General features: G+C 48.4%; 1 protein-coding gene across 10 annotated transcripts in view; it reads left to right on the forward strand.

The window, feature by feature from the left end:
• Positions 1–945: 945 nt before the first annotated feature.
• Positions 946–16809, forward strand: part of CACNA1C (calcium voltage-gated channel subunit alpha1 C) — a 641635-nt gene continuing 625771 nt past the window's right edge. For all 10 annotated transcript variants that reach the window (XM_059403911.1, XM_059403906.1, XM_059403901.1 and 7 more), the window contains exon 1: positions 946–1033. In XM_059403911.1, coding sequence (XP_059259894.1) covers positions 985–1033 — 49 coding nt within the window. In that variant the 5' untranslated portion in view covers positions 946–984. The remainder of the gene's footprint in view (positions 1034–16809) is intronic.

Below are 16809 nucleotides of genomic sequence, written 5' to 3' on the forward strand. Positions count from 1 at the left end.
GGGGGTGTGTCCGCACCCCGGCCCGCCCGCGCCCCTCGTCCCTCCCCCCGGGGCGCCCCGCGCGGCCCCACACCCCCGCCCCTCAGCCCGCCGGCCGCCTCGCCTGGCTCCCCTTGACGTCATGTGGGTAGCAGGCTGGCTCGCGCGGCGCGGCCGAGGGCCCGAGCGGGTGCTCAACTTCGGGCTCAAGTCCGCGCCGTGCGCCCTGCGCCGTGCGCCCGGCTCCCCGCGCGCCGCCGCCGCCGCCGCCACATCTGGAAGCGTTCAGCGCGTCTGCTTCCAGCGCGCCGGGCGGGCGGGCGCGGGCAGGGGAGGGCGCGGGCGCGGCGCGGCGGGGCTGGGCTGGGCGGCAGTGAGCGCGGCGCTCTCTCGCGCGCCCGGTGTCTCCCTCTCCCTGCCTCTGCAGAAACAGCTCCCTGCCAGAACGGCGCTCGGCGCGGCGCGGCCCGGAGCGGCGGCGGCGGCGCCTCTTCCTGCCTGCTCGCCCTCAGGAGTTGCTGGATCTTTTTGACAGAGAAAAGCCGACGGGGGGCCTCGGGGAGGACTTGGCACGAGCGGGCGGAGACGTTTCAGCCCCCTGCTGGCCCGGGCGGACCCCTCTCCCCTGTCCGGGGGTCCGCCGCTCCCCCACTCCCCTCCTTTCCGCCTCTTCTTGCTCTGCCTCTCTCGATTGATTTTTTTCAAATGGTGTAGCCGCCAGAGGTGCGGTGCTAAATTCTTGGAAGGGGCCCGGATGTACTGAGGATGCATTACAATTTCACAAAAGGAGGCAGTAGTGGAAAGGAGCAGTTTTTGGTGTTTGATGCAATAATGGGAATCAGGTAATCATCAGAAAGGAAGAAGAAATACTGCAGATCCACGGCTTCCTTGAATTTTGCACGAAAGCCGACCTCGGAGGAGGGATTTAATCCAGACCCGCTTGGGGGTGTTTTGCCATTTCTTCCTCTTCGTGGCTTCTTTTCCTTTTAAAACAATTTTTGGTCCATGGTCAATGAGAACACGAGGATGTACATTCCAGAGGAAAATCATCAAGGTAAGGCTGGACCCCGCCGCCTCGCCGGGGCTCCAGCCCGGTCTCCCTGCCCTCTCCACCCCTCTCCCGCTCTCCCCCGCGCGCTCCCCGCGGCCCCCCGGCCGGTCCCTGCGGAGTTGCCCCGGGCTGCGGCCGCGAGGGGCGCCCGGCGGCGGGGCGCCTCGGTCTCGCCCTAGCGGCCGGGAGCCCGGCGGGACCCGGGCGGGAGCGGGAGCGGAAAATTCCCGCCCCTCCCCCTCCCCGTGCCCGGCTTCTCCCGAGCATGTGTTTCCTATGAATTTCCAGGCGAGGGGGAAAAGTTCCCCAAGTGTCTGCTCTGCCTCGCTTTCTCGCGTTTGCCTGGAGAGCCCAACTGCCCGGCCAGCGGGGCGGGAGTGGGGAGAGGGGGATGGGGGCTCCCGCGCCAGCGCCGCGGGGCCCGGGGGGCTGGGGTCCTTCTCCTCGCTCGGGGCGCGGCTGGGAGCGCGCGCGCGCACCCCGCACCAGGTCGGCCTCGCGCCCCGGGCCGCCGCCGGGCATCCCGCTCGCTGCCGGCGCCCCTTCTCTCCCGCAGCGCGCTCCAGGTGGCGGGGTGGGGGCCCGGGATGCAGATGTGAGTCTCGGCGCCTCTCTCCCTCTTTCCCGTCTCCCTCGCTCCCTCTCTCTCTTCCTCTCTCCCGGCTGCCTTTCTCCTTTCTCCCTCCCTCTTTCCCTGGGTCTCCCTCTCCCCATCTCCCTCTCTCCCTCGGCTCACCTACACTCACCCACCTCTCCTGCCATTGACCCCAAATGCACCCACGCCCCGTGTATTCTGATTCGTACCCACATGTGGGCTAGCACCTGAGGGTGTAAGCAGTTAGAATTCGGGCTGTGTGTGGGCTTTGCTTTTTCATGTTTTAAGGAAATAATGAAAGGGTGTGCCGAGCTCACGCGGCTCCACACTATTGCCCAGTGTTTTCCCAGCATCTCCATCCTTGGCATCAAGTGTCACCAGCTCCCCCCAGTGAGGGGGAAAGGCTTTCAGGTAACTCCCCACTTCTTGGAAACTTTCTCTCCCCCCCCCCCCCCCATTAACAAGTTATTATGTTTTGGCATTGCTCAGCAGCTCAGGTTATGATGGAGTGTGGAGGGATGGTCTTGCTGGAGTGTGGCAGCCTCCAGCTTCATCTCTGTCTTGTCTCCATGGCTTTCTCTGCCTCTTTTGGGTGTAGTCTTCCCTTTTTCTCTCCCAGTCTCCCAAGCCTCCCTGTTTACACTCTTCCTGTCAATTGAATCCTCCTGATTACCTGTCGCTGTTGGTCCTGTTACTTCCTGGGGTACTTTTAGTGATTCTCTGAGGACCCCAGCCTGGTGCAGGGGTTGCCTCCATATCTCTTCTTTCCGGCCTCCTCCTCCTTATGCCCCCATCTCCACCATTTGGGGACAGAGCCCCCGTCCTTTAGAGCTACCTGCCTGGTCTCTGTCCAACCTGAAACTGATTTTGGAGCTAGCTGCCCCTCTGCTTTCCAGCTGGGGTGGCAGTGTGTGGATTTTGACCCACCGGTAGAAATAATTTTGTCAAGGGCCATGGGTTCTTTGGTGAGCCAGGGCTTTGTCATAAGGGCAGCTTCTGTCCCTGGATTTCTCTGTGCCATGACCCCATCTGTCACCTGTCCTCTGTCCCCTTCCTAGCAGATGGAGCAGTGGATGCATTAGGAGCTTGAGGGTGAGAAACACAAAGGAAAGGGTGATATTTGTGAAGAGTGGGGATGGATATCTCCCTTCCAGGTTCTCAACTCAGCATGAGCAGCCTTGAGGAGAGCTCAGTAGTATTGTCCTTACTGTCACTAACAATGGCAGTATACTGTGGTAAGCATTGTTATTCACCTAACGATAATCTTCACTAGTTTACCAGGTCCCCCTCTTAGTGCAGGAGAAACCCCCTCTTAGTGCCTTTCCTTTCTTTTGCCCCTTTGTCCCCCTGCATCCCCTCCCCCCACCTCACACATATGCAGGGATCACACGTTAAAAGTAGGAGCAGTGACCCTGGAGAGGTTTGTGAGAAAGATGGAGGGATAGGAGCCAGAGAGCCGTGGCCAGGAGCTCTGCTTTTCCAGCAACAAGCCAACAAACACTATGGCAACCTGAATTCCAGTTCTCTCCCTTGAAGCTGCAGTGATTATATAATTCACGGGAGCAATTTTGCCTCCATTCCTGGATGCAGTTTTCAGGTGAAAAAGCACAGGATTCCTGTCTCCCCTCCATTCCCCATCCCCCTTTCCTTGGTGGCCGGTACTGGTTTTTTGCAGGAGGAGAGAAGGAGGGTGATGGAGGTAGGGAAGGCTGACCTGGAAAAGCACGAATATTTACGAGGAAGGGGTTGCTGTGGTTTAATAACGGAAGGGGTGATGAGACATAAATGGGGCCTCGAGTTTCAGGAGAGAGAAAGAGAGAGAGAGAGAGAAGAGAAGCCAAATGATTACCTCAGATCAGTGATGGTGACGAACCAAAGAGTGGAGAACTGAAAAAGTTGCCAGTGCGGGCTTTACATTCTTCTCCTCCTGACAGATTTGAAGGCACTGAATGCATTGGCCCTTTCTCCCCAGCTTTTTGGTGGTGTGTGTGTGTGTGTGTGTGTGTGTGTGTGTTGAAGGATGGGGTATGGAGACCAGTGATGAATGCACAGGAATATCTTGAAGATTCGCTGACGGACTGGCTGTCGACCCTGGGTTTCAGGCTGGGAGTGGCTCATGTGGGCCTTGCCTCACCTCTCGTGCCCCATCTGCTCTGGTCCCACGCCAACCTCCCACTTTTCTGGGCTGATTTTCCATTGCAGGCTCCAGCTAGCAAATGAGTTTCTTAATAGTCAACCATTTAGCAAATAAAACATCAGAATGTCCCTTATCTGCTGGAGACAAGGCAGAGGGGAGAAACATGTGTTCTGGGAGTGGAAGACACACTGTGCTTTTCTTTTAACTACTTAGCAATACAGTGGAATAGTAATCATCATAATAAAGTAATAATAATGGTGATCACCGTTAACTCTTTTTTTTTTTAAAAATATTTTATTTATTTATTTGACAGAGAGAAATCACAAGTAGATGGAGAGGCAGGCAGAGAGAGAGAGGGAAGCAGGCTCCCTGCTGAGCAGAGAGCCCGATGCGGGACTCGATCCCAGGACCCTGAGATCATGACCCGAGCTGAAGGCAGCGGCTCAACCCACTGAGCCACCCAGGCGCCCCCACAGTTAACTCTTTACAAATGGTCATAGAACAATGTCACTTGTCCCTCAGCTTGTGTAGGTTATAGAAAGCATGACATTAGCTTCTCTTTCTCTGGATACTGCATGGAGGAAACCGGAGTAAAAGGGCTATTGAGGCTCTGAATATCATGCTAGTATTGCTCTGATACTTTCCAGTGTAGCAGGATAATACATAATAGACTATATCACAAGAACCAATTAGTCATTATTTCCATCAAACACACAGTAAAAGTATTGAAGTGGGTACACGTGTGCGTGTACATACACACACACACACACACACACAGCATAAAGAAAATATATTTTAGATTACACAAAAGATTAATGCAGTTTGGGGACCCAGCAAGTTGTGGAGAGGAATAAAGTCCCCTGAGACTGTTTGGACATTTTACCTCATGTGAAGTGAGGTAAACATCTACAGGTAGATGTTCTAGATATAGTACTTTGCAAATGAAGTGGTGAACCCTTAGCCCCATCACCAAGTCATCAAGTCTTGGTGATGACTTGAACTCTTCCTGCAATTTTTTCTTTGACTTAAAAAAGCCCTAGGTGGGTTCTTCTATGTATATAAGACCTTGGACTTATACCGAAGTACGCTGAATGGGGATTTCGAGGCCCTGCTGATTTTTGTGTCCTCACTCCTAGCACCGGTCCCCGCTCATTCCAAACCCATAATACATGACGGGTGAGTGCATGTCCCCATGAAGGAATGAGTGCAGATGCAGGAAGACCCAAGGTGGATGTGCTTTCTGCCTCTCCCAGTAGGTGGCGCTCCAGGGCTTAGGAGTCAGGAAAGGGGCATTCCCATTGGGTTTGGTGGGGAAAGTTACTGGGAGGGTTTGTAGAGAATTTCGTGTGCTGTGATGCTTTGATTACGCTCATCCCTGTTCCAGTGCAGAGAACCCCAAAGACCAGTGTGTGTTTCCATGCTACCACATACACCAGAGCGCCCCCCCACCCCCCGCCGCAACCAGGTGACTTGAGCCCCTCAGTGACCTTGCCACCCTCTGGCAATGCAAACCCACTTTGGATTTCTCCCACTCTTACACACTCTTACCTGTCAGACTCCTGTTTACCTCTTGCACAGACAGCATTCTACTGAGTCTTGAGGGAGCCTTTTGGGCGATTATCCCAACTTGCTATGGCCATATATTAATTTTCTCCCTGATTTACCATAGACGGTTTAGTCACCAGAGGGGCTATTACTTCCCAAGCCCAGTGGAGCATGAGGTGACCAGAAATTTGGGATTTGGAAACCCTAACCTATAGGGTTACAAAGCTTGCCGGCTCAAAGGCAAGAAGACATTTTTCTAACTTTATTAGGGAAAAAAACACAAAAACAACTGGGTACACTTCACAGCTGATTTCTGTTTATGAGTCTGGCTGGGCTCCTGCTGGGTAATGGCAGAAAAGCTCCGGAGACCCAGGTTAGGCAGTAACTGAGATTCGTTCTAATTTTCAGTGATGTTTTCTAGCTCCTGGTGTTTCCAGCCCTTACTTCACTTGGCTTTCTTAGTTGTTGTGGCAAACTCTCTGAGGTTTGAGGAGCCCTTGCCACCATGTTAAGAAGGGGTGACTCAGTGCCCCATAGGGTCTTCTTCTTTTTCAGTAATTCCCGCTGCCCAGTGAGGCAGCCGTTTGTGAGGTGGTCGGGACAGGTCAGCCTGTGTCATCCCTCTGCCCCCTTGCCAGACTCTGAAACCCTTGCTCAGCATTCAAAAGCAGGAGACGGTTTTATTTTCCAACACAGACTAAAGAAAGTGGATAGATTGTTTGGGGAAACACCTGAAGACTTAACGACAAGACAAACCAGCAAAAATAATCACACTGATTTAGTCTGTTTTGAGATCCCGTCCTCACTGTTGCCTCAGTGAACGTTGGGCACGAGAGGAGAACAGAAGACTGATGAAAAAAAAAAAAAAAAAGGCCCGGGGAATTGTTTTGCAAAATATCAGGGGCTAAATATTTAGCAACATGAGTGCTAAACATTCTGATAATGAAACAACACTCCAAACCATGGCTGTCATTATTAAAATAATTTAGTAAACACCTGTTTACATGTACCTCAGGGTTGGATACTGTATAAAACAAGTAAAAGTGACAGGATCCCTCTGGGAAAATGGGATGATTTTCAGTGCTGTTTCAAAGCCGGTCCATAGGCTTTCACTGAACCCCTGGCAGGAAAAGCAAAATGGAGGGCTGAAGCAATGAACGTGATTGTTGGAACGTAAAGGGCAGGTACCATGGGAGAGGTCTTCTGTGTGTCTTAATTCCCAGATGGGTGCTCGTGCATTCATTGTGGCACTGACCCAATGGAGATGCCTGCCTGAAATGCTGCAGCGACACTTGCTTCTTTCCGTCTATGGTTTAGGAGCCCTTGGAGGCAGCAAGAAGGGAACTGGAGTGGAGTCTCAGGTTCCCAGGAGCCTTGGAACCCCTGAGAGCCTTTAGCCTGTGTGCCGTGTGGGTGAAAGCCCAGGAGGGCCTCTTAAACAGAGCTGTGAAATGGCTGGGAGCTTCAGGGAGCCAGGCTGGCGGGAGAAGGATGCAGAAAGAGACTCAGATGACTGGGGGGAGGGTGTCTGGGGAGAGGGTGGGAATTTGGGGAACATGGTTATTACTTGTGGAGCTGAATTAAATTTAAGTGGTGATCTAAGGGACATAAGGAGAACCGCTTGGGCTTGGAGCTCAGGAGTCAAAGAGAGATTGAAAATAGACCCTAACTTTCCCAGAGACCAAGGGAATGGAAGGAATAGTAAATCTGGCTTGGAGCAGAGGATGAGGAAAGGGTGGGTTGACTGGCAAGAAACCAGAACTCTTCAGTTCCTCCCCTTCCAAAAGCCCCACCAAACCATTGCTCTCCGTAACACGTTCACTTAAAAACGTCTTCTGGCACCACGCGCGTGTGAGAGAGACAGAGAGAGAGAGGGTGGGGAGGGGGTGGTTCTAGATTCATGAACTTTGAAGTGCTTGTCAAACAGACATCGAATAAATGTAATGTCTCTTTGAGAATTTACTTTCTAGGATCAGAGCATTTTAAGGAACCTTAGGACAAACTCTGTTTCCAGTTGAGAAAATAGAGGCTCCTAGAGTCAGTTGCTCAGGCAGGGATGTGACAAAGAACAAGATCTTCAGGCTCTTTTTCTGCCTGCTTTCTTGTGACCACACTTGGTAGGTGTTAAACCCCGTAAGAGGGTACTGCTTAGTGTTTCTGGAAAAATTTTGCTTGCTCAACCTTTCACCCTCTTCCTATTCTACTTCTCTCCAATCCTGCCTTTGTACTGGCCTTGAGATCATCCCTGAGATGTTAGAGGTGGAAGCAGAGTGGGGATGGGGTGGGGATATCTATTACTGGGAAGATTTAAAAATAAATTGCTCAGACCATAGAGTAAAAGTTCATACCCGTCCAAGAGGAGCTCTGACAAAATTCAGATCACTATGCCGTCTGCTGACGGATATAGCTCTGAGCTGTTTTTATTTGCGTGCTCCCTTTCTGTCCCACTCTAGGCTCATTGTAGCTCCCAAGAAAGAGCAGGGGGATGAGAGGCGAGGCTGTGCTGTAGGACTCCCCTTGACGAATTGTTGGCAGCTTTGCAGTTGGCCAGGCCAGGGACACACAGTAACTGCAGGGTAGAGACCATGGCACATGTGGGTAGCAGCTGGCCAGGGGACAGACTGCCACGGATGCCACCTGAGTTGAAAGAACAAAAGCTTCTCCATGCTTCCTTGTTGGGATTGGTCTCATAGGACCCTTGTCCCTCTTCCCAGGAGACATTTAAATAAGGACCAGGGGTTTAAATTCAACCCATGGAAAGGAGTTCATCTAGGACCTGCCTCTGTCATTCCCATCATCCCTAAAGTGCTTGTTGGCTGCCTTGATGATTGTATACATGAACAACTGGAAGGCCTTGGAGGCTGACTTGGTTTCTAGCTCTAAGATGGAGGCGTGAGCTAGACTTGTCCTTAGAGATGTGGCCTTTGAGATCCCTGGAGGAAACCACCCTTTCAGAACATAGTGTTGTGATAATCTCATGAAATATTCATGCTGCCAAAGTGCCAAGGGGGAGAGGGTTCTTTTAATCCACTTGGCTATGCTCAGTATTGCCTGCTTGAACCTAGCTAAAAAGAAAATAAAATAATCTTGTGTCCTGTCCTTTAGAGAACCACGCCAAAATCAGGCAGCAAATGAATGTTCTCCCCATATAGCCTGCAGGCAGAAATGTTGGCTTGATTACTCAATTAAGCTGTGTTTACTTTGTGACCATTGTGTCATGTTCAGTCACTTGCATTGTTTGTGTCCTTCCAAAATAATCCATGTTGGACTGAAACCTTTCAAAGATGTTGGTTAGCAAAAGTAAGAAAAATAAATAAAAATAAAGAAGGCTACAGCTAGAAAAATGATCGGGGTCACATTCTTTGACTTGCTCTTTTTCTTGGAGAGTTTTGAAGGAATCAAGGCTGATGTTTTTTCATCTCTAAAATGGAGATAAGAATCCTTAGCTGGTCAGCTTCACAGGGTGGCTGCGAGGTTCCGTATGGGAGAAAGTGTAAATCACGCTGTAGATATCAGTCATTCTTATCAGAGGGCAGACCACTATGGTTTGAAAAAGCAGGGCCATGAAACAACTTTCAGAGCGATTCAGACAACTTTGTAGGTGCTGCTGGATGGCTGACATGATTTAGAATTTCAAGGATGGAAATGTAAAACAAAACGAAATAGGCTGAGGTAGTCTGGCTGATAACCAGAATAATCAAGGAAGTGAAAAATCAGCTCTGATAAGCCTGGTGTTTCAGTGTTCTTCACAACCATGGACCAACGTGAGGCCCATAGGATGCCAGGATGGGGGACCACTGGACTGCTGTTTCCAACCAGAGGGTCAAGACCTGGGGACACAGGGCTTCCTTAGGCCCAGCAGCTGTCTGCCTGCTGTCCTCTTCTCTCACCCACAGCACAGGGCGCCCTGCCTTCAGCCTAAGGTCCAAAGCCAAACTTGTCGGAAGTCCTCTGATGGTCCAAATGTCTGGAAATAGGGCCACTGAGAGCAGGAAGGACACCACCTGGACAAACAAACATCTCCTTGCTTTGTGGCACAAATTCCCCAAACCTAAACACAATGCCTCAGTACAGAAGGACAGACTGCCTAGAAAATAAAACTTTGCTTCTAATATAAACCTTGGGTTTAGAAAACAACAACAACAACACAACAATGAGGTTTTTTTTTTGATATAATAAAAGTGCTAGAGGTTTGTAGAGAGAGGGAACCAAAGAGCACTGAGACACATCACAATAGGAAAGGGCTTTACTTTCACATCTTAAGTGAGAGATTAGCTTTTTGTTTCCTAAACAAAAATAATCTCATCATTAAAAAGTGTGCTGGAAAATTTGCATTTAAGTGTGCCCAGGCAGAAACCATGGGCACAAACGAATAGCTAGAGGATGGGATTGTGAGGAGGGGTGTGCCGAGGGACCACAAAGCAGCCACCGAAGAGGAAAAAATGTTCAGCTGTTTATCCACTCCACGTGACCAGCCAAAGCCAGAGCTTCCACGGAGCTGAGTCCCTTCCAGCCTCAGGTCTTGGATCTGTGGAATCATCCATGCTTTCATTTTTATTTTAAAAGATTAGTTATATTGAAGTATCACTCCTTCCTTTGTATATTTTAGAATGGGGCAGGAGTGATAACTACCATTTAATGTCTCATGTGTCTCCAGCAATGTCCTTTAGGCTTCGTGCACTGAGTATCATTTTGTCCTTGTATCAGTCCTGTGGGGGCAGGTACTGATATTTTTCAGGTAGGAAAACTGAGGACCAAAGGTCTTGTGTATCGTGGTCAAGATCACCCAGACAATATTGAAGCCTGGCATCAAATCCAGGTCTGTTTGACTTTCAAAGCCTTTGTTCTTTCTTTCTCCATATGGGGAAGAGGAGAAAGAAGAACCCTACCCAGCCATTTTGGGGAAAACTACCTTGGGCTAGCCTAATGGCACTTTGCCTGCATTTGCTCCGTGGAAGCTCTGGCTTTGGCTGGTCACGTGGAGTGGATAAACAAATCAACATTTTTTCTTCTTTGGTGGCTGCTTCGTGTTCCCTTGGCACACCCCTCCTCACAATCCCATCCTCTAGCTATTCGTTTGTGCCCATGGTTTCTGCCTGGGCACACTTTGGCTCTTTGGCTCCCTCTCTAGACCTTCATGGAAGACCTAGACCGGTCAGTCTCGGCTTTGGGATGACCACTTCTTGGCGTGGCCTCACTTCATCACGCGTTCTTGGAATGTCTTCGTAGTAGTTCCCACTTGGGAAAGTCTCCATCCTCAAACAAGATTCTGAGGAGTTCAGGGGACCATCCTTGCAAGCTGAACTCCCTGGACTTCACACATAATTTATTTGTTTCTTTATTTTTAAATCACATCTTTGTGGAGCTATAACTCAGGTGCCGTGAAATTCACCCTTTAAAGTATATACAACTCAGTGGTGGTTAGTATTTTTACAGAGTTGTGCAGCTGTCCCCACAGTCTAATTCCTGCACATTTCATCCCCGTAAAGAGAAGCCCCCACCCACTGGCAGTCATTCTCCACCCTCCCCATCCTCCTCCCACTGTCGGTCCCTGGCTGTCATGCATTTCCTTTCTTTCTGTATGGATTTTTCATGCATTATTGTGAGCAATAATAATTCTATAATTGGAGCTCATCTGTGTAGTCTAGCTGTCGGCAGCACATCTCACGCATTTCAGGACTAGGTGTGTCGTGACAATCTGTATGATAGATGATTCAGTTAAAAGGAAGCATGAGATTAGTTAAGGACTTTAGGTGTCATTTGGAGGTGAGATTAAGCACTTTCAGTTGCGGAAAGAATGGCTTTCAGATTTATTTCTTTTAACTGTCTCACTAAAGCTAAGTCTACGAGTCATATCTATTGATAGTTGAAGAAGATGTGAATGATGACCTTTACATTTTTTTTATTATGGTAAAATAAATGTAACCAAATTTGCCATTTTAACCATTCTCAAGCGTTACAGTTCAGTGGCATTAATTTACAGTGTTGTACAACATGGGCCCTACCTACTTCCAAAACCTTTTCATCACTCCAAACAGAAACTCTGTAATCACGAAGCAAGGGCTCCCCATTTCTCCCCCTTCTCAGCCTCTGGTAACATCTGATCTACTTTCTGTCTCTATGAATGTGCCTACTGTAGGTATTTCATATAAGGGGAATTGTACAACACTTGGCCTTTTGTGCCTGGCTTACTTCACTGAGTATGTTTTCAAGGTTAATCCCTGTTGTTGTAGGTGTCGGAACATCCTTCCTTTTCACAACTGAATAATAGTCCATTTTTAGTATATACCTCATTTTGTTTATTGGTTCATCAGAGGATGGACACTTGGCTTGTGAAAACCCTCTCGTGCACAATGCTGCAAAGGACATAGGGATATACGTATGTGCTTGAATCCTCATTTTCACTTCTTCCGGGTGTGTACCTGGGAGCGAAATTGCTGGGTCTGAATTATGACTTTTTCACTCTAAGAGTCCATTTCTTGTGTGGCTCCCCAAGTTTGAATCCTGTGCAGAGGAGAATATAGTATTAGTGAGTTCCCTTGTGTCAGTAATGAGAATCCAGTATTTTCTCTGGGCGGCTGGTGCCTATATCAGAAATTCTACTCTAATTAGGTATTTAACAATCTAGCAGCTGTCTTTTGATCCCGCCTCCGTTCCAAAAAAATAATGAAGGTCTCTCCATCCAGTTCAGCTTTTACCTCTGTGCCGACTGGGCTTTGTGACTTGACGGGAAATGGTTGTTTGACAAGACAAAGCTATTTAGTCTGTCTCCATCTCTCCGTCTGTTTGTCTGGTCCAGGGGCACCCATGCCTGTGGAGAGCGGGATCCAGTTGACAACCTTGAGGACCCTGGGAGAGGATGCCTCCCCCTGCTGTGTGGGTGGGTTGCATCCTCCTGGTGGGAAGGCCATTCAGCTTGGCTGATGTGGTCTCTGTCTCCCAGCTTTGGAGCTGCCTGGAGGCTCTTGGCTAGACCTCACACCATTTGAAGTCTAGGCAAGGAAGGAAAAAAAGTGTGATGCAAAAGAAGCAAGGGAGAGAATCAGGAAAAGCAAGAGGGGAGTGTGATGGAAAAGAAGCAAGGGAGAGAATCAGGAAAAGCAAGAGGGGAGTAAGAGAGAAAGGAGTGGTTAAGCAAAGGGAAATTTTTAACACTTGATGGCTCTGTGCTGGGGGTAATGGCCCAATTAATGATTAGGATGCTTCTTTCCAATCTTGGGGTGGCTTTTGTTTTGGGGAATTGTTTTGCCTAAAATTCACAATATCCCCTTACATTTTGATTGTTTAAAATACTCTTTTAAGTCCTTTTCATGTCTTCTACTTTATCTAAAAAAAAAAAAAAAAAAATCCATTGAAGTCGTGGGACAAGTTTTATGATTCCCAGATTTTCAGATAAAGAAAGATGGACTCAGAATTTCAACAACCTGCCAGTTAGAGATGGAAAAAAAAAAACTCATCAGTTTTAATTTTTTTGAAAGAATATGTTATGTTAGACTTTGAGCCTGTGCATCTTTTGCCTCATACTAAGCTCTCTAGTGGGTTCAGCCTGGCCATAAATATATATCTCCGTGTGAGTGTGTGTGTGTGTGTGTGTGTGTGTGTGTCTTTCTCAGATTAGCAGAGCTCAGTATGCTAAGATGAAGAAGCAGGTCACTTTGAAGACCAATACCCTTGGTTTACTCTAACTATGAGTGCATTCTTCCCTATTAGCCTCTGCCTTCACATCCCTTCCCTGATCCTGTTTACAGGTGTGTTTTGGCCACTGTCCAGAGCTAAAGTGTTACCTTGTGTTTCTCAAGGTTAGAGCCTCTGCTGTCATGTCTGGGTGGCCAGGTCAGCTTGGGGTTCCAAGTTCTAATCCGAGGGGATTATAGTGACTCAGATCTCATATTTGGTCTGCATTGGATAGGATCTTGTGGCTTTGTTTTTTCAATTATTTAATAGGGAAAATTTTTGACCTATGCTCAGCTGTCTGAAAGATCAGGAGATAAGAAACCTTTTCCTAAGATAAGTTGACTGTGACATGTCCCTGAAATGGGATGTTTCATGCCAATTGTGATGAAAATAATTTTAAGTTGTTTTTTTCCCCTTTCCAGAATTTGGATGGTTGGTCATTCACAGAAAGTTATGACAACTGTTATCTGTAAGGCAATTTGCTCTTGGGATCTCTAGATTCAAGGAGACCTTCAAGATTGCAGGCTCTCGACTATCCCTTCCTTTAGGGAGTATATAGTCTAGTAGGAGGTAAGATACACACCCAAGTTTACAGATACACCTATAAGATACAAGGCAGAAAGTTTGACGTTACAGGGAGGTAAAGATGAAAAGCTTACAGGTTTAAAGGAGAGCGACACAGTTAGATGGAGTAAGTGGAGAAAGAAAGCATATATAAATGTGATGACAAAGCTGTCTTGGAGGGTGGACATAAATAGTGTAGAGAGAAGGGGTGTACATTCCCAACAGAAAGAACAGTATAGTCAATAATATGTTGAAAGGCATATTCATTGGATTTTATGAGACTGACGCGCTACCTACTGTGCTAACGAGGCACCTTATTCATTGGATTTTAAAGGAAGAGTGAGTTGAATTGGATTAGAGTACAGGTTATGTACTGGGAGATGTGAGAGAATGTGGGGATGGCAGCAAAAGAGTAACATGTGGAGAGCCCTTGTGTCAGGCTGTAGGGCTTGCATCCCATTTGGTAGGCAGTGGAAGGCCATTTATAGTGTTTGAGTGAGGAGTGGTGTGGTCAGAGCTCCTCTTCCAGAAGACTAGGGAGATAGTGGGGTAAAGGATGAGGTGGGGGTGCTTAGACTGCTAGTGGGATACAATTCTGAGGCCATAGTCCAGGTGTGAGAGGGAAGAAGGGCTTTTCTTAACAGAAGCCAGAGGGCAAGGGAACCCTTTGCTGTTGTCTAGGTGGGAAAGGTAGAGGGGGGATTTGGAGGGTAAGTGGAAGATAGCCAGCATATGTGCAGAACTAGAGTTCATTTAAAGGTGATATTTAAGATGTGGAAATGGATAAAATTATTTAGGAGAGGGAACAGAGAGAAGAAAATGATGAAGGGGCTGGAGATTGAGTCCTTACATTCAAGGACAAGAGTGGCATACAATGGAGCAGATGGAGCCAGAATGGTCAGGGGGGTGGAAGAAAGCCATTGCTACCAGTAGGGAGTGGAGAAGTGGGTAGGGAAGATGGGAATTGAGAAAACCTGACTAGATTTGATGATTTGGGTGGCAGCAGTGGACTTTGAGAATGGGCTCAGAGTGATCACTGCAGTCAGTGAGACTCTATAGGCATGGCGGGGTGTGATGGGAGACACATGTGGACCACTCAAGAGTTTTGACTACAAAGGAGAAAAGAAGAGATGGATTTGTTGGCCCATGAGAGACTGCACATGGAAGTGGGGGCTGTTGATGAAGCAGATCTGGAAGAAGGCAGTAGGTAGTGGGGTGAGGGGCAGGAGCAGGAGGTTAAACCCTAGCCAAGGAGGTACAGTTCAGAGGTAGACCAACAGTGAGCAGAGGATGAGACAATATAGAGTGGTGTTGGGGGAGTTGAAAAAGGAGATATTATGGGTCTCAGAGATGGCAATGCTGGATCCTGACACAGGTGAGGGCAGTTGTAGTATAGTCAGAGCTTGAAGACACAGTCGAAAATATGATGGGACATCCCAAAGATACCAGGAAGGGTTCTTAAGTCTCAAAGGGAATGTGGTTGAGGTCAGGAAACATGAGTTAGGGGTCAGCAGTCCTAGAGAAATGTTCCCCAGAACCGAGTTTGCTAAAGTGAGATAGGCACTAACTAGGTCAAGGTGCCAGAGATAAGTGAAGGTCGAGTTGGTGTGGAAGAATGGAGGTGCTTGCCTCTGACAATCGAGGTGGCATAGAAGTTCTAGGACACATAATTTTCATAGGATACATGAGTCTGAATCTTCTAGCCTGCTTCTGTTCACATAGATCATTTGTCTGGATAGCTGGTTGGCCTCTTGAGTGCTGAGTGAATGTACAGAGGAGCAGGTGGACTTTTTCTGGGGAACATAAGAACATGAAGAAGTTGGGAAGCCAGGGTGGAGGGGATGATGGCAGTGTAAGAAGGGTTGGTAGAAGGTGGTGGGCTAGGATGCATGTGTGTGGAAGGTAGGTGAATGGCGACAAAATATACTGAAGCATTCACAATTTGGCTTGCTGAGAACCTTGTGGGCATTGACACAAAAGAGAGTGCATGTTCCAGAGTACAGAGGTCATGTTCAACACAAGGATGGAAGGGAGTGGGTGACATCAGGACTGGTGTGGAGGAGGATCTCAAACATTAGGTTGTGACACACTGTCTTAGGCATCATGGACAAGGAGCTTGACCTGCTGGCCTCAGTCATGCTCAACAGTGGATAGGAGTGTTCTGGACAATTCAGATGAGAAGAGCCAGCCTAAGGATGGTTACATAGAGAATGACCTGACTGTGGGACCTGCCCACTCCTGTCTTCTCATGTTTCCTTTCCACACCAGATAAGCTTCCCAGCCTATGATACTGGTTCTCTGGAGAACTGGTTAGCCTTTGTGGAGTATTAAACTCTATGATTTTATATCATTATAATTATGTCAGTATATCAAATTCCTGAGAACGGAACATTTTATTATTTTTTCTTTATCCCCTCCCTCTCATAACCTCACAACAAAAATGTTATAAACCACTGTTACAAACCAAATCTCAGGTTGGATCCTATTTGAGCGTGCAATGCCTAGATTTGCCTGCAGTCAAGAAAATTATGATATTCTGAATGTTTAAGAAAGGATTTAAATTCTGGTGCCAAGAACAGTAACACTCTTTGAATGCCATGGAATAATGTTCTGCTGCGTTGTGCTTGGTCCAAGAAAGAGTTAATGATCAGGAGGTACCCTCAGGCTCTATCCCAGTCCTTCTCAGCATGCAGGGACTCTAGTAAGAGGTCTGAAAGGCACCATCTGTGAATGGGAAAGACTTACCCAGGGGCAGTGAAAGCGGCAGCGGCTGCAAAGGCCTGGTGATTTGAGGAGGGGAAGCTAAGCCCCTGCACTTCCATTCAGGTTCTCTTCACTGACCACTATGGTGAAATGTATAGAGAGTCCAGTGGTCCCAAGTTCTGTCCTTTTTCTCTAGCTCCCTGTACCCATCCTGTACCCCACCTCTTCACAGACCTGACCATATTGTGGGAGAGCCCCAGGGACAAGGATGAAGTCTTTACTGGGAAGCACATTTTTCTCTGCCTTTCTTAGCCACAGAAGTGGCACCAGTTGCTTGTCTGCCTGTCCAGAAACCTCTGGGAATTGGCCTGACCCGTCCTCTGGCCACTGTTTCACCCAGTCTGGCCTTGTCTGGGAAACCATTTGCTGAATTTGGCCTTCTTCTGGAGAACCTCAGGATGACATTGACCACCGCCCACCCCCCCACCCCTCACCGCCGCCCCGAACCCTTGCTCTCTTGCTTGATCTGGGCAGCAAGGCTTGGGATTTTCCCTTTTCCAC

This window comes from Mustela nigripes, chromosome 6, assembly GCF_022355385.1.
Source record: "Mustela nigripes isolate SB6536 chromosome 6, MUSNIG.SB6536, whole genome shotgun sequence".
Taxonomy (NCBI): domain Eukaryota; kingdom Metazoa; phylum Chordata; class Mammalia; order Carnivora; family Mustelidae; genus Mustela; species Mustela nigripes.